At 32.2% G+C, this 18,668-nt stretch overlaps 1 protein-coding gene across 4 annotated transcripts in view; it reads right to left on the reverse strand.

Annotated features, from left to right (window-relative positions):
- LOC111055221 (xanthine dehydrogenase/oxidase) overlaps window positions 1-18,668 on the reverse strand; it is a 49,002-nt gene that overhangs the window by 27,721 nt on the left and 2,613 nt on the right. For 2 of the 4 annotated variants that reach the window (XM_039424934.1, XM_039424937.1), the window contains 6 exons: window positions 18,335-18,495; window positions 16,668-16,830; window positions 8,092-8,359; window positions 5,658-5,887; window positions 3,945-4,047; window positions 1,186-1,316 (listed from right to left, as the gene is read on the reverse strand). In XM_039424934.1, coding sequence (XP_039280868.1) covers window positions 1,186-1,316; window positions 3,945-4,047; window positions 5,658-5,887; window positions 8,092-8,359; window positions 16,668-16,830; window positions 18,335-18,495 — 1,056 coding nt within the window. Of the gene's footprint in view, window positions 1-1,185; window positions 1,317-3,944; window positions 4,048-4,110; window positions 4,242-5,238; window positions 5,342-5,657; window positions 5,888-8,091; window positions 8,360-16,667; window positions 16,831-18,220; window positions 18,236-18,334; window positions 18,496-18,668 lie in introns of those variants that run through there. The other 2 variants (XM_039424936.1, XM_039424938.1) reach the window with 2 other exon arrangements.

An 18,668-nucleotide genomic window follows, 5' to 3' on the forward strand; every position in this document is an offset into this window, starting at 1 on the left:
ATTTGTTAATATATGTATCAAATTGTTTATGGTGTACGATTTATTTTTACTCCTCAATACTATAGGATAAGTTATATATATATATATATTTTATAAATTATCAGTATTATTGTGGAAGCTCATATCTGGGCCTATAAAGATTTTTATGAGACTATATCCTAGTAAAAACCACGACCAGATTTTTATAATTACTAAAATATTCTTATGCTCTACAGATTGATACCAAGCAGGAGGCTAATCGTTATTTAAACTATAAAAAATAACGTGACAACAGGTATTTATGTTGATTCATGAATTAATTATAAAGAACTCATCAAAGCTGAAATTTTTTCTTACAGATGCTAATTAGGATTCACTTTTTTGTTTTGAAAAAAGATATTGTAAGCAAGTTGGCCTACACCAAATATGTAAGGGTAAAAAACTATGATAACAAGAAAAGAACAGAATAACTAGAACTTTAATTAATGAATCTTTAACATATATACATTTGAACAAAACAAGATTAATTTGATTATAAAACAATATTTGATATGAATTAATGGGGAAAAACACTCGCTTGCTGCTAATGATGATTCAATGTTTGTGGCTATGAAAAATTAAGAACAAATGATTCAGTAGTCACCTACCTTTTTGAAATAGCTTCCCACTTTGGCATCCACTGGTATTTCGCGACTTTAGTATTTTAAAAGAACAAATATTAACTGAACCAATGAATAGGCTCAGAACCCGTCTCCCTTAACATTACAATTATTTTTATACTGCCCGATCTGTGACAGAATAATTGTACTATTAAACGAACCGAGATCTAGCCTTTTTCACTGGATCAGCCGGACTTAACTTTCAGTCCTATCGAACGAGCTCACACACTTCTGACCAAAAGTTAAATTTTGGGTATATAAATACAAACTCAGTCAATGCCAATCATGAAAGCCATTTCAAGTACATATTTTTATCTGTCGCACAAGCGGCACGTTTGTTATTAAAAACAAAAGAGAAGCTACATTAATTTTGACAACAAATGAAATAAACAATCTTTCTGTCGATGACAAAAATTGTTCAAAGACAAAAACACTGTTCATTAAACTTTTACAATTTAAAACTCTAAAATCATGTTCAATATGAGACAAATATATGATTCATATATATGTCCCATATGACCAGGTGACAATATATACTCGTACCCACCTTATACGTTTTAATGTAGTATTTAGACGTTTCCAAAGCAGGAAAGCTGAACTTCGTAATCAATTTCCTATCAGCATTCATTTGTAGATATTCCATCATGCCAACTGTCTCAGTCACCCCATCACTTTCCTCTGAAATCATAAAATAAGTTAAAGCATATTTGACGATGATTCAAGAGAACGTTCAACTATAATGTATTTTTAGAGAACCTCCGTTGTCAAATAAATTTCAATTTTTTTGTTCTGTAAAGAGCAAATTGAAGATCTGTTATCAAAGAGAGATTAATGTGGAATAGATGGGATATATGTAGGCATGATATCTGATGACATGAATCAGAGGTAGTATGTATGGAATAGGTCTACCTAGATCAAGATTGGAATCATCATTATTTGAGAACAATGAGTGTTTTCGAAAATCGTAATTATCAGTCAATTTATTTTAACCTATTAATAAAACAAAAGAATCTCGAAACGAATAATGGCCGGAACACAAATAACCGCACCGAGCCCGCGCCGCGGTACATACTACGGCGAGTGAGAAAACAAAGGCTTTCAAACGTGTAGGGACACATACTACCGCACCGCGTCAGCACCGTCACCGTGTGTTTGTTGCCCGAGCCGTCATCGACTAGTTCAGTTTACTTTTTGACGGTTACAGTGCAACATAGAGAGTGAAAAACTCATTGAAGAGATACGGAATTTTCCAGTTTTGTACAATAGAAGTGATGAGAAATATAGTTGAACGGAAAAATAAGTTAAACCAAGAGTAAAATTAGAACCAAATAAGTTAAGCCATAGGTATAATAGACATAATATAATAAATAATAAAATAAACAACAAAAAGTATGAAAGAAGGAACCCGTGACTGTGTCTTAAATTTTAAATTTAAAACTAATTACGTGTAGATGCAGAAGGCATAAGATAACAATTTTATTGCTGATATATATTTCCGATACATGACTGATTGTGGTATTGTTATGCACTGAAATATATACCAGCACTATGATTCTCATCTTCTGTGTCTACAGGTAATTAGTTTATAATTGAAAAATATAAAATTAAATAGGATATAACAAGCTTTTAATAGTTTTATATTATTAACAATAGTTAAACACATTCAGAAATCAGACGACAGTAGCACTAGAGAACTGAGACACTGCTGCCGCTCGGCTGTCGCACGGATATGTGTGTTCTCCTACCACCTTCACCGTGTCACGGGCTTAGCTCGGTCGTACGTCGGCGCGGGCTCGGTGCGGTTATATGTGTAAAGGCCTTAATTATTGTGTTTCTATGGGTAAAACAATTTTTTCAATTGGTCACCTCATTCCTATTCACTTTAAATTATTTTCGGTAACGATGAATGACAATTTCCTGAAATTGATGTTATAATTTCTCTCTCTGAATTGTTCATTATAAATTTATTATGTATTCGACAAATTTGATTCAAAATGTTGATGAATGGATTAAAAAAATGTATTAATTATAATTTTAGTGCGGATAATTCCATTGAGTTGGATTCACAACTCAAATGGAATGCTCACATAAATAATACTTGCAAAAAAATGAGACATGTGATCCATAAATTTCATAGATTAAACGGGCTGGGTGATCTAGATATCCTGTTGTTAATATACTACGCTTATGCCAAGTTGGTTTTGCAATATGGTATCAGGGTAGCATTAGACACACATTTCAATAAAATCTATCTTATTCAAAAGCACATAATAAAAGCAGCAATTGGCCGACCTAGACGATACCCTACACATCTCCTTTTCATTGAATTTCCAGTATTAACAGTTAGACAGTTATTTGTTAAGAATATAATACTATATATAATTAAAAATATAAATCAATTTACATCACAAATTAGAATTTACGATTTCCGTATGCAGGGTAATTTCCAAATCAATAGAACAGACATGACTGTATACCGGAGACAATTTCCTTACATAAGTAACAGACTGATCAACCTCATAACTTAATAGCAAAAACTAGTATTAAAAAGATAGCAGAATGGATAAAGTCAGTGAATATCTCGCAATTTATTCACACATAATGCACTAGTAAATGCCACCTTCGCTTAATTATCCTATATTTCTTTTATTGCAGTTACCTTTTTATCTTTCTTCCAGACCTCAAATATATTTTCTCAGATTCATTCTCTGTGATTTTTAATTAATTTTTCTTACTACAAATATAGTAATATTGTAATATTTATCTTCTAAGCCACATAATGGAATTCATCATTCAGTAGAGGCTACTTATATATTTTAGTGCTTCAAATTACACATTTGAATTTACTTTTCCTTTTTATTTATACTATGTTTATTTATATTTCCTTTCATATGTATATTCATTCTTGTTTAATCTATTAATATCTTCAAAGTGTAATTTGAAGCACTAAAATATATAAGTAGCCTCTACTGAATGATGAATTCCATTATGTGGCTTAGAAGATAAATATTACAATATTACTATATTTGTAGTAAGAAAAATTAATTAAAAATCACAGAGAATTTTTTTATATTGAAAATTAATATCGATACTCGCTGCCAGCACTCAAACTTCGGTTTTGCAGGCAGCGCCAAACATGTTATTTTGTTTTGACAAATTTTTTTCGTGTATATTTAAATATTGATCAATATGTTTTTTCAACTTTGTATTGAGGATTATTATTTTTGTTGTGGCGAAATAAAATTTGATTTTGATTTGAGAAAAGTTTGATAAATGGATTAAAAAAATGTATTAATTATAATTTACCCAGAGTAATGACTGCACCAACAGTTTCCAGGAGTAAAAATATGTCAGACGGAAAATCACGATGCTTGTGTTTAATGCTCACATTTCCAGCTAAAGTTCCAATCTGCAATTTAAAAATGTTAAATTGAAATAGACAATCTAGTAGAAAATAAATAATAGTACCCACCTTATACGTTTTAATGTAGTATTTAGACGTTTCCAAAGCAGGAAAGCTGAACTTCGTAATCAATTTCCTATCAGCATTCATTTGTAGATATTCCATCATGCCAACTGTCTCAGTCACCCCATCACTTTCCTCTGAAATCATAAAATAAGTTAAAGCATATTATTCAAGAGAACGTTCAACTAGAATGTATTTTTAGAGAACCTCCACTGTCAAATAAATTTCAATTTTTTGTTCTGCAAAGAGCAAACTGAAGATCTGTTATCAAAGAGAGATTAATGTGGAATAGATGGGATATATTATGTAGGCATGATGGTAGATTCACGGAGGATCGGCAGCCTTGATTGCAGGTTGATTGGTTTGTGCTTTCCTCCCCTTCCCCCTCTCCGAAAGAGGCAAGATAACCTCTCTCCCTCACCCCTCCTTCATCCTCCCCGTTTATCTTTCAACCCAGCACTTCGAGAAGCGTGCTCGAGAAGTCAACAACGTTTCGTTCCGTTTCTCCTGTTCCGTGGCGTTCGAGCTGAACGCAATTACCTCGTTTCGTTTCGTGATATATGTACAATATCATATAGGCCTACGCATGAAGACAGGATATCGTCAGCAGTAACTTCTACACACGAGATACAGTCCATTTCCACGCCAGTTTCAAGGTTAGTGCAGATTAATAGACTTACTTTTGGGGCTGTCGACGTTTTCGTGAATTAAATCTTAACTGTACCCCAATCCATAGGTTTGGGGACAGGACGGGATTACCACATGATATCTGATGACATGAATCAGAGGTAGTATGTATGGAATAGGTCTACCTAGATCAAGATTGGAATCATCATTATTTGAGAACAATGAGTGTTTTCGAAAATCTTAATTATCAGTAACTTTGTTTTTAACCTTTTAATAAACCATTAGAATCTCCAACAACAAATAACTAACAAAATAATTTTCTCAATAGGTTACCCTTACCCCACTCCAATTCACTTTAATTATTTACGGTATCGATGAATCACATCTCCTGAAATTGAAATTAATTTCTATCTCTGAATTGTTCATTCTAAATTCATTATGACATAAGACAAATTTAATTCAAAAGGTTGATGAATGGATTAAAAAAATTTATTAATTATAATTTACCCAGAGTAATGACTGCACCAACAGTTTCCAGGAGTAAAAATATGTCAGACGGAAAATCACGATGCTTTTGTTTGATGCTCACATTTCCAGCTAAAGTTCCAATCTGCAATTTAAATACGTTATATGGGTAGATACTCCAGACTTCCTGGATAAATTATTGCAGTTGAGTATATTATTATCATAAAAACATACATAAATATGATTACTCCATGATATTATTTAATGAGATACTACTAAAATAGCCACTAGTATTGGAAATTTATCTGTAAATTTTGAGATGGTTTGCTATAGCCTATCCTCAATTCACCTCATAGTTCATTTCAAATCTATTCTAATTAGTGATCAATGTATTTCGTTCTTATATGAACATGGCTTCATCAAAATAGCAAATGTATCAAGTTGAATGGTATGAATCTCACATTTCTAACAGGAACAGTTGCCACATGATCGATGTGATCTGCTATTATGTTTCCATAGGAAAACTTGAGTGGATTGCGATTCGCAGCATGGCGAAAGTGTTTGATAGCTTCAGCCAAAGTGGTGCTGGCTCCCAGTTTTATGTAATCATTGGTTAGAACAAATTGCTTCAATGATCTCACTCTTGAAATGTCAATGTACCAATTTGGTTGAGGGTCACTTTTGTACAGCCCTGCAACAGAAACGTTTCAGATAGCAAAATTATATTTAATTAAAATAGTAAAATAGAAAGAATAAAACTTTGATGTTGCCAATACCACTGTGGTATTGATATATACCAGACTTGATAAATGACTCCTTGTGTCATTAACAACATCAGTGTCTTATTCTTTTCATTATGGAGAAATACTAGAGAAATCATTCCCGAACAATCAAATTAAAATAATGTATATATTTCTATGTTAATATCTACACATCATCCCCTTCATCATCGTCATCAAGGAAATACAGGGTTGGGCAGGGAGGTATGGATGATTTGAAATAACAGTTACACACTTATTTTCAAACGAAACTCAACATTTATTTCTTTAGTGTGTATGTTGGGTGTTGCCATTATAAAAATTTACGAGGAAAAATTAAAACATTGATTATATACGAAAAATAAAATCTGTTAAATGCTGTTCATTTTTGTCCTTCTCACTCCTGTATACGTTGTGAGAAGTTGTCCGTACTCCTCTGAAGCGTTGCGCGTGGTACCAATCGAATTTCTTGTGTTATTGTTTCACTCAGGGCTTCAAGGGTTCGTGATTTGTTTATGTATACAAGTGCTTTTAGGTAGCCCCATAAAAAATAGTCATAAGGTGATAGGTCTGGTGACCGAGGAGGCCACTCCACATCTCCACGCAACGAAATGAGGCGTCCAGGGAAGGTCTGCCTTAGAAATTCCATAGCTGCACTCTATGTATGGCATGTCGCCCAATCTTGTTGAAACCATACAGTATTGACATTGAAACGTCGTCTTCTCAATTGTGGTAGAAAAAGTCACTCATCATCGTTAGGTAACGATCCGTATTGACAGTAACGGTTCGACTGTTTTCTCGAAAAAAATAAAGGCCAATAATTAGTTTTATGGGGCTACCTAAAAGCACGTAACCTATATACATAAACAAATCACAAACCCTTGAAGCCCTGAGTGAAACAATAACACTATAAATTCGAGCGATACCACGTGCAATGCTTCAGAGGAGTGTGGATAACTTCTCACAACGTCTATATGAGTGTATGGACAAAAATGAACAGCATTCAACAGATTTTATTTTTCGTACATAATCAATGTTTTAATTTGTTCCTCTTAGTTTTTTATAATGGCAACATCCAAGGTACACACTAAAAAATAAATGTTGAGTTTCGTTTAAAAATAAGTGTGTAATTGTTATTTCAAATCATCCATACCTCACTGACCAAACTTGAAGAAGATTGAAACATATAGAAAATATAGCATGCAATGATATCCCATAGTATAGGTCGTTTATGTTCCAAATTTAAAGCCGACTACTGTCGATTACTACTGTTTTGCCGGATGAAGGTGTGAGAACGGCACAGTATGAGAGACTTACCAGCGTCACATAGCTTCACGAGAAAGAACTACTTTTTGCTGAGGGTGATGCCCACATGAGCTTAAAGCTTGTGCGTGGGTAATAAACTTGGACTATCAATTTGATGTAAAATTGAAATTTGGAACATGAACGCACTATACCATGAGATATCTTCTCATACTACATTTTCTCTATGATTGAAATAATATCGAATTACAAATATTTTCATCTTATCTTGCTTCATATATATGGTATTTTTATTTTATTTTATAAGTGGTACAGTAATTTATATTTCTTGAGTTTCTTTGATGAGTTGAAGTTAATTTATATTAGAGCCCAGCTGAGACTAGATATTAATTTTTGACAGCATTTAATTTGGATCTTCGTTTAACAATTATTATGAAATTGATGTTGTTTTCCATGACGAAACACTATAATACACTTTGTTGTAGTATAGACACTGTATATCTTTGTAAATATTCAAAAAACACTTACTTTATGTGATGAGATGAGGTATGCATTTCACTCCTGAGGAGGAGCTTCATCAGCTTGACACCAGGGGCGCTTGCTTTCTAAGGGTTGGACTGTGTGGCCAAAATGTGTGAAAAAATTCAAATTCAATCTTTTCACACATTTTGGACACACACTCCAACCCTTAGAAAGCAAGCGCCTCTGGTGTCAGGCTGATGAAGCTTCTCCTCAGGAGTGAAATGCATACCTCATCTCATCACATAGAGTAAATGTTTTTAAAATACTGTATTTACGAAGATACAAAGTGTCTATACTACAACAAATTAATATGATGTGATGCATCTAAAATGAATGAATTCAATATTATTACCCTTGCTTGTTCCACCACACAGGAGCATGAAGGATCGGCCACCAGCCATCTCTAGAATTTGAAAAATCTCCGCCTTGGAGTTGGCAGTATACCAGCTTTTATAATAATCATTGATTCTAACCGAGAGTGGAGCCAGAGCCAATTCAACGAAATCATGTTCACAATCATCCGCCGTATTTTCCAATTCATCTTCATTCTTCTGCCTGGTTTTACTACAGATCTTGTTGCAGCAGCCCACCTTATCACTCTTGCAGCATGTTTGTACGTCCTGAAAACAAATAAAACATTTGAAACTTATAAATCAAATCAAATTTATTTCCATTCAAAAACAGTTAACAAACATAAATATAAATGACATTTTATGGAAAGATTAGCATCCGCAAAGAAAGAATCTGAGCGCGGATGCGAGTTGTGCTATTTCATAAAACTAAAAAGAAATATAATTATAATTCTATTCTAAGAACAAAAACAAAAAAATACAATATTACTAAAAATTACTTATAATTAACATATTACTAAACATGAATAACAAAAGAAACCTATTGAAAAATTTCTCCCGATACAGCAACTTTTATTAATATTGTTTTTATGTTTTATTTTGTGTGATTTTTTTCTGTTCTGATTATTACTATTAGTTTTTATGTTTTATTATAAATACTTATGTTGATGGACCTACAAAGATGCTATTTTTTTCAATCAACAAGCACTCTTCTTCTCAATTCTTCAGAAAATCTCAATTTATCCTCCACACCTGCATGTCATCTCTAGAGCTCAGAAGGGCATTTTTGTTAACTACCATGATAAAAATCCTGATTATAAATTTTAGATAATTCTTATGTTTCAATGAACAAAAATATCAATAATTTTGAAATATTTTTTTGGTTAACAAATGGGAATTTTGGATATGACACTGTTGTTGAAACTACACTAATATTGTCAGGACTATTATAGTGAAGTCCACGTTATAATGGCAGTATTTGATGTTGTTGTTGCTATCCATGTATGTCTATCATTCGACAAAGCAGATAGCACAATTCCTTTTCTAGCTTCTCAACGTTACAGAATTGCTTTTCAACAATGTAGAAATATAATTAACAATCTCAATTATAAAAATATATTATTAAATCATTAAAAATATCTTTACTTGATGAACAAAATATAATTTATCATTTTCAACAAGAACGAACAGTAAATATTACAACAGATATAACAGAATCAGCAGTACTATTATATAAGGCAGTGGCTAATCAGAGAATCGGCAAAGCTGATCTCCCATCTTCCTCTACTGCCAGTGTAACGTGGACGTCATTAGGCCTGTAGCCTGTGATGAGAGAATTCAACATAATACGCGTTTCTATTTCTTGTATAGAAGGCAGTGGCAAGGTACAGAGTCGTCAACGCTGTTTCTCACTGCCATTATAACGTGGACCTTCCATTAATCAATTTGAATTACGCAAATTATAATTTAAATTATTCTTGACAGTGATATTAAGCGTATCTTCAACGAAAATGGAGTGATATTTAGAAAATAATTGGAATTTCATTATTATACAGAGTGATTCAAATGTCCCGATTGCAAACAATTAAAATTATTTCAAAAATCGACACACACAAATCAATTTCACATATATTAAGTTACTCAAGCATCACGTTTATAATGGAGTACTATCGATGTCCTATTTGCCCTCCCAAAAAGAAAGAAAGTCCCACACCATGGTTTGTAAAATTCCACCGTTCACTTGGGCGAATCTCGGACATACTCGACAGTTTAATGAGGGTTATCAGCTGTTCATCATATACGGACAATATGTCGATTGATTTATTAAAATGCTTATAAGGAACGTTGCCACATATCAATAAACGAGATTCGCCCAAGGTCTAAAGTGAACATTTTTTGTAACCCAACTTTTTTGTAGGTGTCATCTGAGCCTTAAAAGGTGGGCACTTAAAATACATCATCATAAACTTGATGCTTCTATGCCTAATTTTTGTAAAATTGGTTGATGCGCATAGTTTTTTAAAATAAATGTAATTGTTTAGGACATTCATTTTGAAAAACTCTCAATAACTTACTAACTTTCTATCAACAAACTAATAAAAAAATACTTATTCTAAATAATGCTTCAGCTCGAGAAAATAGTGTAAGCTGGAAGCAGTATTCAGTGTGTTATGAAGTCACTGTCAGGCAATAACAGTAGAGCAAGTTCCAGTGATAGTAAGGACACACTGCTACTGTCTCGGTACTGATGCATGGGAATCCGCTTTTACTGTCAGAAATATCTAAGACCAATAATTATTATAATTATTAATCAGTTATTGTAAAGTTTCATGCCGCTGCATAGACAGGTTACAGAGCTCAAACAACCGTCAGAGCATACATTGGACGCACTTGTCTTTTATTTATTCATTTGAAAAAATATAATCACAATGATGAAGATTTATTATCAAATCATGAAAAGTTATATTTTATGGTGAATATTATGTATTTGAAATATAATTGATCATTATAAACAAAAATAAAAGATTAATATAATGATATAATAAATTAATAATAAAATGATATAACATTATAATGATAAGATATAACAATAATATTGTAAAAGTTTACTTGACATCAGTAAAGTAGGCTTTGGTAGCCTTCAAAGACTGTTAAAGTATTATTACAAAACAATTTAAATAAAAAATTACGAGTTCTTAATACGTAATAAGGCATAAAGATTAAAGTAGTGGATAAATTTTTATAAATGTAATAATTATTTTAAAGCATAATAGAATTAATAAAATTCAAGTAAGTTACTATATTTTACCCAACGCCATTTACAAAACACAACATTTTACAAGTTATCACTGAAAATAATTTGATGAAACTTCCACACAATGTTCTCAATACCGCTGTAAACCTATTGTAATTTTTATGAAAAGTAATATTTGCTTATAAACCACTAAAATCCAAATAAAAAACAATAAAAATTGAGACGATCAGACAATACCAAAAAAAAAAAACGGTCAAAACTGCAGACGACGGTCCCCGTTACTGTTCAAAACAAAAATCAGCTGATGATATGCTACCGCAGCTCAGTGGTCAAAGAAGGAAGCTCAAAATAAATTGAATAAAATAAAAGTTTTTTTAAAATGTTAATCTGGAATCGACTGGAAATAAATTTAACTTAATTCAATCGAATTACAGTTTTAAAAATGCATATTGGAAACAAAATTTTTATGAATATGGTGCTTTTCTCACAGTAATTTGACCGTAATTGATCGATTCTACATTGTGATGTTCAAACGTTGTTGAATGTTCATGAAGGCGTGAAGATTTGCAGAGCTTTGCTCATTTCATAATGAAAAAAAATAGGAAAACAGTGTTGCTGATTCTCTGCATTGCCACTGCTTTCTAGCTGATACCGGTATATGTAATAATATACAACATGATGTAAACTATTCATTCTTTTTGAAAATAATCAATCATATTTTATTAAAAAAAATATTTTCCATGATTTAACAATAAATTTTTATAATATTTATTGAGATCAAATATCTTGTTAATCAATTATATTCCAATATTGTTGAAAAATGACCTGGCGTTGTTGCAGAGCTATAAAATAATTGATCCACTTGCTTTGTTGAATTATAGATAAGTATAGCAACACCAATATTAATCAGATGCTACCATTAGGTATAACATGGACCTTACTATATAGCCAGGACTTCCTGTTGTATATTGGAGGCTCTACTATACCATTGAAGTATTTGTCAAGAAAACATATTTTCCTATGATTTGAGCCCAATGTTGAATTTTCATTATCAAAAAAAAATTGGCAATAGTGTGGAGGTGAAAATGATAGAGCTATCTGCTTTATTGTCTAATTACAACATGAAAAATCTGGTGTGGTACACTCACAAAACTTTCCTTGCTCATTAAACTAACTATAAGCCTCATTCTTAAACGAGAATGATTTAGGGGAATAACATAATGACGATTGGCGGCAACATATTTGAAACTACGATCAGACTTCTGTATATGTGTATAGTTGTTTTCAGAGTACTTTTTCCTTTGTGTAAATTGTGAAATTCGATATTTTTTAAAAGTCGTCAAAACAGCTGTTCTACAGATGAAATATCTCGATGTGTTCTTTTTATGAACTGCTCTACCTACCTACCTCATGCACGAGAAAGAGGCTACAAAGTCCATTTCTCAAGGATGGGGTGGACTCCTCATTAGTTTCTCAGAAAGGAGACTCATTCCAGTTAATAAAGCCGATAAATAACTATACAGGGTATGAATTTGAAAAAAATCGGTCAAGTCATTTTTGAGAAAATCGTGAAACACATGTTTTTTTAGTGATTATCCGCCATTTTTCTCAATAATATTACGGAGCTCCTGAAATTTTCCCAGAAATGAGACTCATGTCAGTTGATAGGGCTAATAAATAGCTATCCATTAAATAAAATTTGAAAAATCTATAAATTTGAAGAAAATCGTTAGAGCCGTTTCCGAGAAAACCGTGAAAAATATGGTTTTTTAGTGATTATCCGCCATTTTTCACAATAATATTACGGAGCTCCTGAAATTTTCCCAGAAATGAGACTCATGTCAGTTGATAGGGCTTATGAATAGCTATCCATAGTATGAATTTTAAGAAAATCGTTCGAGCCGTTTTCGAGAAAACTGTGAAAAACATGGTTTTTTTAGTGATTATCCGCCATTTTTCTCAATAATATTACGGAGCTCCTGGAATTTTCCCAAAAATAAGACTCATGTCAGTTGATAGGGCTTATAAATAGCTATCCATGGTATAAATTTGAAGAAAATCGTTGGAGCCGTTTTCGAGAAAACCGTGAAAAAATGGTTTTTTTGTGATTATCCATCATTTTTCACAATAAAAAATTACGAGTTCTTAATACGTAATAAGGCATAAAGATTAAAGTAGTGGATAAATTTTTATAAATGTAATAATTATTTTAAAGCATAATAGAATTAATAAAATTCAAGTAAGTTACTATATTTTACCCAACGCCATTTACAAAACACAACATTTTACAAGTTATCACTGAAAATAATTTGATGAAACTTCCACACAATGTTCTCAATACCGCTGTAAACCTATTGTAATTTTTATGAAAAGTAATATTTGCTAATAAACCACTAAAATCCAAATAAAAAACAATAAAAATTGAGACGATCAGACAATACCAAAAAAAAAAACGGTCAAAACTGCAGACGACGGTCCCCGTTACTGTTCAAAACAAAAATCAGCTGATGATATGCTACCGCAGCTCAGTGGTCAAAGAAGGAAGCTCAAAATAAATTGAATAAAATAAAAGTTTTTTAAAATGTTAATCTGGAATTGACTGGAAATAAATTTAACTCTAATTCAATCGAATTACAATTTTAAAAATGCATATTGGAAACAAAATTTTTATGAATATGGTGCTTTTCTCACAGTAATTTGACCGTAATTGATCGATTCTACATTGTGATGTTCAAACGTTGTTGAATGTTCATGAAGGCGTGAAGATTTGCAGAGCTTTCCTCATTTCATAATGAAAAAAAAATAGGAAAACAGTGTTGCTGATTCTCTGCATTGCCACTGCTTTCTAGCTGATACCGGTATATGTAATAATATACAACATGATGTAAACTATTCATTCTTTTTGAAAATAATCAATCATATTTTATTAAAAAAAAATATTTTCCATGATTTAACAATAAATTTTTATAATATTTATTGAGATCAAATATCTTGTTAATCAATTATATTCCAATATTGTTGAAAAATGACCTGGCGTTGTTGCAGAGCTATAAAATAATTGATCCACTTGCTTTGTTGAATTATAGATAAGTATAGCAACACCAATATTAATCAGATGCTACCATTAGGTATAACATGGACCTTACTATATAGCCAGGACTTCCTGTTGTATATTGGAGGCTCTACTATACCATTGAAGTATTTGTCAAGAAAACATATTTTCCTATGATTTGAGCCCAATGTTGAATTTTCATTAAAATTGAGATAAAATAGTTTTTACTTTATTAAATTTATTTCTTTATATCAGAAAAAAAATTGGCAACAGTGTGGAGGTGAAAATGATAGAGCTATCTGCTTTATTGTCTAATTACAACATGAAAAATCTGGTGTGGTACACTCACAAAACTTTCCTTGCTCATTAAACTAACTATAAGCCTCATTTTTAAACGAGAATGATTTAGGGGAATAACATAATGACGATTGGCGGCAACATATTTGAAACTACGATCAGACTTCTGTATATGTGTATAGTTGTTTTCAGAGTACTTTTTCCTTTGTGTAAATTGTGAAATTCGATATTTTTTAAAAGTCGTCAAAACAGCTGTTCTACAGATGAAATATCTCGATGTGTTCTTTTTATGAACTGCTCTACCTACCTACCTCATGCACGAGAAAGAGGCTACAAAGTCCATTTCTCAAGGATGGGGTGGACTCCTCTTTAGTTTCTCAGAAAGGAGACTCATTCCAGTTAATAAAGCCGATAAATAACTATACAGGGTATGAATTTGAAAAAAATCGGTCAAGTCATTTTTGAGAAAATCGTGAAACACATGTTTTTTTAGTGATTATCCGCCATTTTTCTCAATAATATTACGGAGCTCCTGAAATTTTCCCAGAAATGAGACTCATGTCAGTTGATAGGGCTAATAAATAGCTATCCATTAAATAAAATTTGAAAAATCTATAAATTTGAAGAAAATCGTTAGAGCCGTTTCCGAGAAAACCGTGAAAAATATGGTTTTTTTAGTGATTATCCGCCATTTTTCACAATAATATTACGGAGCTCCTGAAATTTTCCCAGAAATGAGACTCATGTCAGTTGATAGGGCTTATGAATAGCTATCCATTAAATAAAATTTGAAAAATCTATAAATTTGAAGAAAATCGTTAGAGCCGTTTCCGAGAAAACCGTGAAAAACATGGTTTTTTAGTAATTATCCGCCATTTTTCACAATAATATTACGGAGCTCCTGCAATTTTCTCATAAATGAGACTCATGTCAGTTGATAGGGCTAATAAATAGCTATCCATGGTATAATTTGAAGAAAATCGTTAGAGCCGTTTCCGAGAAAACCGTGAAAAATATGGTTTTTTTAGTGATTATCCGCCATTTTTCTCAAGAATATTACGGAGCTCCTGAAATTTTCCCTGTAATGAGACTTATGCCAGTTGATAGGGCTTATGAATAGCTTATAAATTTGAAGAAAATCGTTAGAGCCGTTTTTGAGAAAATCGTGAAACACATGTTTTTTTAGTGATTATCCGCCATTTTTCTCAATAATATTACGGAGCTCCTGGAATTTTCCCAGAAATAAGACTCATGTCAGTTGATAGGGCTTATGAATAGCTTATAAATTTGAAGAAAATCGTTAGAGCCATTTTCGAGAAAAACGTGAAAAACATGGTTTTTTTAGTGATTATCCATCATTTTTCACAATAAAAAATTACGAGTTCTTAATACGTAATAAGGCATAAAGATTAAAGTAGTGGATAAATTTTTATAAATGTAATAATTATTTTAAAGCATAATAGAATTAATAAAATTCAAGTAAGTTACTTGGGTGGACCCCTCATTAGTACCCCAGGAAAAAGACTCATGTCAGTTGATAGAGCTAATAAATAACTATACAGGGTATGGATTTCAAAAAATTCGTTAGAGCCGTTTTTGAGAAAATCGTGAAAAAAATGGTTCTTTAGTAACTGTCATTTTTCTCAAGAATATTACGGAGCTCCTGCAATTTTCTCATAAATGAGACTCATGTCAGTTGATAGGGCTTATAAATAGCTATCCATGGTATAAATTTGAAGAAAATCGTTGGAGCCGTTTTCGAGAAAAACGTGAAAAACATGGCTTTTTAGTCATTATCCGCCATTTTTCTCAAGAATATTACGGAGCTCCTGAAATTTTCCCTGTAATGAGACTTATGCCAGTTGATAGGGCTTATAAATAGCTATCCATGGTATAAATTTGAAGAAAATCGTTGGAGCCGTTTTCGAGAAAACCGTGAAAAACATGGTTTTTTTTAGTGATTATCCATCATTTTTCACAATAATATTACGGAGCTCCTGAAATTTTCCCAGAAATGAGATTCATGTCAGTTGATAGGGCTTATGAATAGCTTATAAATTTGAAGAAAATCGTTAGAGCCATTTTCGAGAAAAACGTGAAAAACATGGTTTTTTAGTAATTATCCGCCATTTTTTCTGCCATCTTGAATTGAATTTTTGTTTGAAATTGTTGAGACAGTTTTGAAACTTTTACAAACTGATATCAGAAAAACCTAATAAATTACCCAGCTGTATCAAAACAATTCTAAATTTCTAATAGATTCAATTCTTTCATGCTGACGGGGTACTATATATCTGAAAATAGCTATTATACTAAACTGCTGTACTCTAATATTTAATACTGTATTACGGTATTAAATATTATTTTAATGATTTCCACAAGCTGAAAGTGAAAATAGCCATGGTTTAGGGCTGAATATTGGAGAGATGAACTACTATCCCCCATTTGCAGTCTATGTAAATATGGACACTCACTTCCATATCACTGATGAACTTCAATTTCAATTCCTTTGGGGCATCAACTGCGAGAGATTTGAACGCATCCAGTATGTTTCTGTAGCCAGTGCAGCGACAAATATTTCCGCCAAATGCGTTCTCAACTTCTTCCATCTTGACTTTTGGGTTTGCTTGGAGTAGACTACAAATAAAAAAGATAATATATTTATATTATCATCATCCTCATCATTCAAGTGTGTATAGTATGTGTATGGCTTTTCCAATCAACAATATTAGATTCAACGAGTAAATGAATTAACTACAATGATGTAAATAAAGAAATTACATGCGTAAACTTCGCGGAGCCCATTTTAGCAAATCTATCTAAAGTTTCAGACAATCAATTATTGCAGTTTCTTATTCACAATTCTGATAATAAAAATTAAGTATAACAGAGTAAGAACATTTCAATTTCCTTCAAATATTACATTTGAGTTACAGTTGGTTAAATCTTTTAACTTGATCTCTCTAGTAATGCGTGTAGACTGTTGTATATACTACATGGGCCTAGGTATGCATGTATCACCTGTATCACCTTGTATATCCTTATTGAAATTCAAGTACAAAAATTGGATCCGTTCACGGCAATTCCATAGTAAATTTTAGAAGAACTATAGAATTGCCATAAACCATATTCATATCCATATCCATATTCTTACATTAATTAAAAACTGATGATACGAGTGAATTTTAATCTCTAATGATGCTAGTGACTCGGCTCAGCTCAGCTCACACTTACGCGACTCAGGTCGAGAGAAGAGACTCGACTCTAGTCGAGAGCATGTGTTTTCAAACGGTAACGTCGCGGAGACTAGAATCGACTGGTCTGAGTGTCACCATTTGAAAACACATGCTCTCGACTAGAGTCGAGTCTCTTCTCGACCTGAGTCACGTAAGTGTGAGTTAAGCCTAAGTGTGCTAGTGATGCTTATGTGTGTTCAATTAAATAAATAAATACAAGGCGACACAAAATGATGGAATTAAAAAAGTGTGAAAAGGAAAAAATCTATTTCAATAATATGGTAGAACATGAAATCTTTCCTATTACATTTATGTCATCTCGGTAATGTTTCCTGGCCCTCTAGGTCGTCATACATTTGACCGCCTGACATTTTCTTCTATGAGTTTGTTCATCTTAGATCAGTTGCGACCTGAAAACTCTGACACCAGACCTGAGCCAGCCAGGTCACTCCATATTATTATGTTTTATCCTAGATCAAAAGTGTCCACAACTAGTCCAACAACTGTGTGAATGAAATAAAATATAATTTAGAATAAATCCACAATAGCACATTCCAGTTGAGATGTTGCAGCGATGAGGAATCTCCAAAACATATTATTTAAAGAAAGTGTGCATGCAGGAGGAAGTTATCTAAAGGAAGTAATTCTCAAAAATTACATCTTTCTTGTGTGACAAGTTTTTATGTTATAAATTAAAATTGATTTTCCTCCACACTTTGGTGTTTTTTTTTAATTTGCTTTTAATCTGTGCACTCTAGAAAACGAACTATGAATAAAAATAATTTAAATACCTGTACATGTTCATGACCATTGATTTTCCTCCACACTTTGGTGTTTTTTTTTAATTTGCTTTTATTCTGTGCACTTTAGAAAACGAATTATGAATAAAAAAAGCATATAAATACCTATACATGTTCATGACCATTCCAGGTGAACAATATCCACATTGTGAGCCATTGAAGCTGGCTAGTGTGGTTTGGATCTTGTTATATCCGGCTTTCTTACTACCAATTCCTTCATTAGTTATGATGGCCCAGCCATTGCAAGCATGGACCATCACCAAGCACTGTTCAACAAATTCAAGAGAAACACTTACAATACAAGCCCAACTCCAATGATACAATATTATTGAAGTTATTTATCACTATAAGTACGGTATCTATCTAATGTTATTAAACCTCTTGGACCATGACCATTCCCTAAACCAATTTTAAATAAAAATACTAAGAAATTGTCATA

The sequence above is a fragment of the Nilaparvata lugens genome, chromosome 3 (assembly GCF_014356525.2).
Source record: "Nilaparvata lugens isolate BPH chromosome 3, ASM1435652v1, whole genome shotgun sequence".
Classification (NCBI taxonomy): Eukaryota; Metazoa; Arthropoda; class Insecta; order Hemiptera; family Delphacidae; genus Nilaparvata; species Nilaparvata lugens.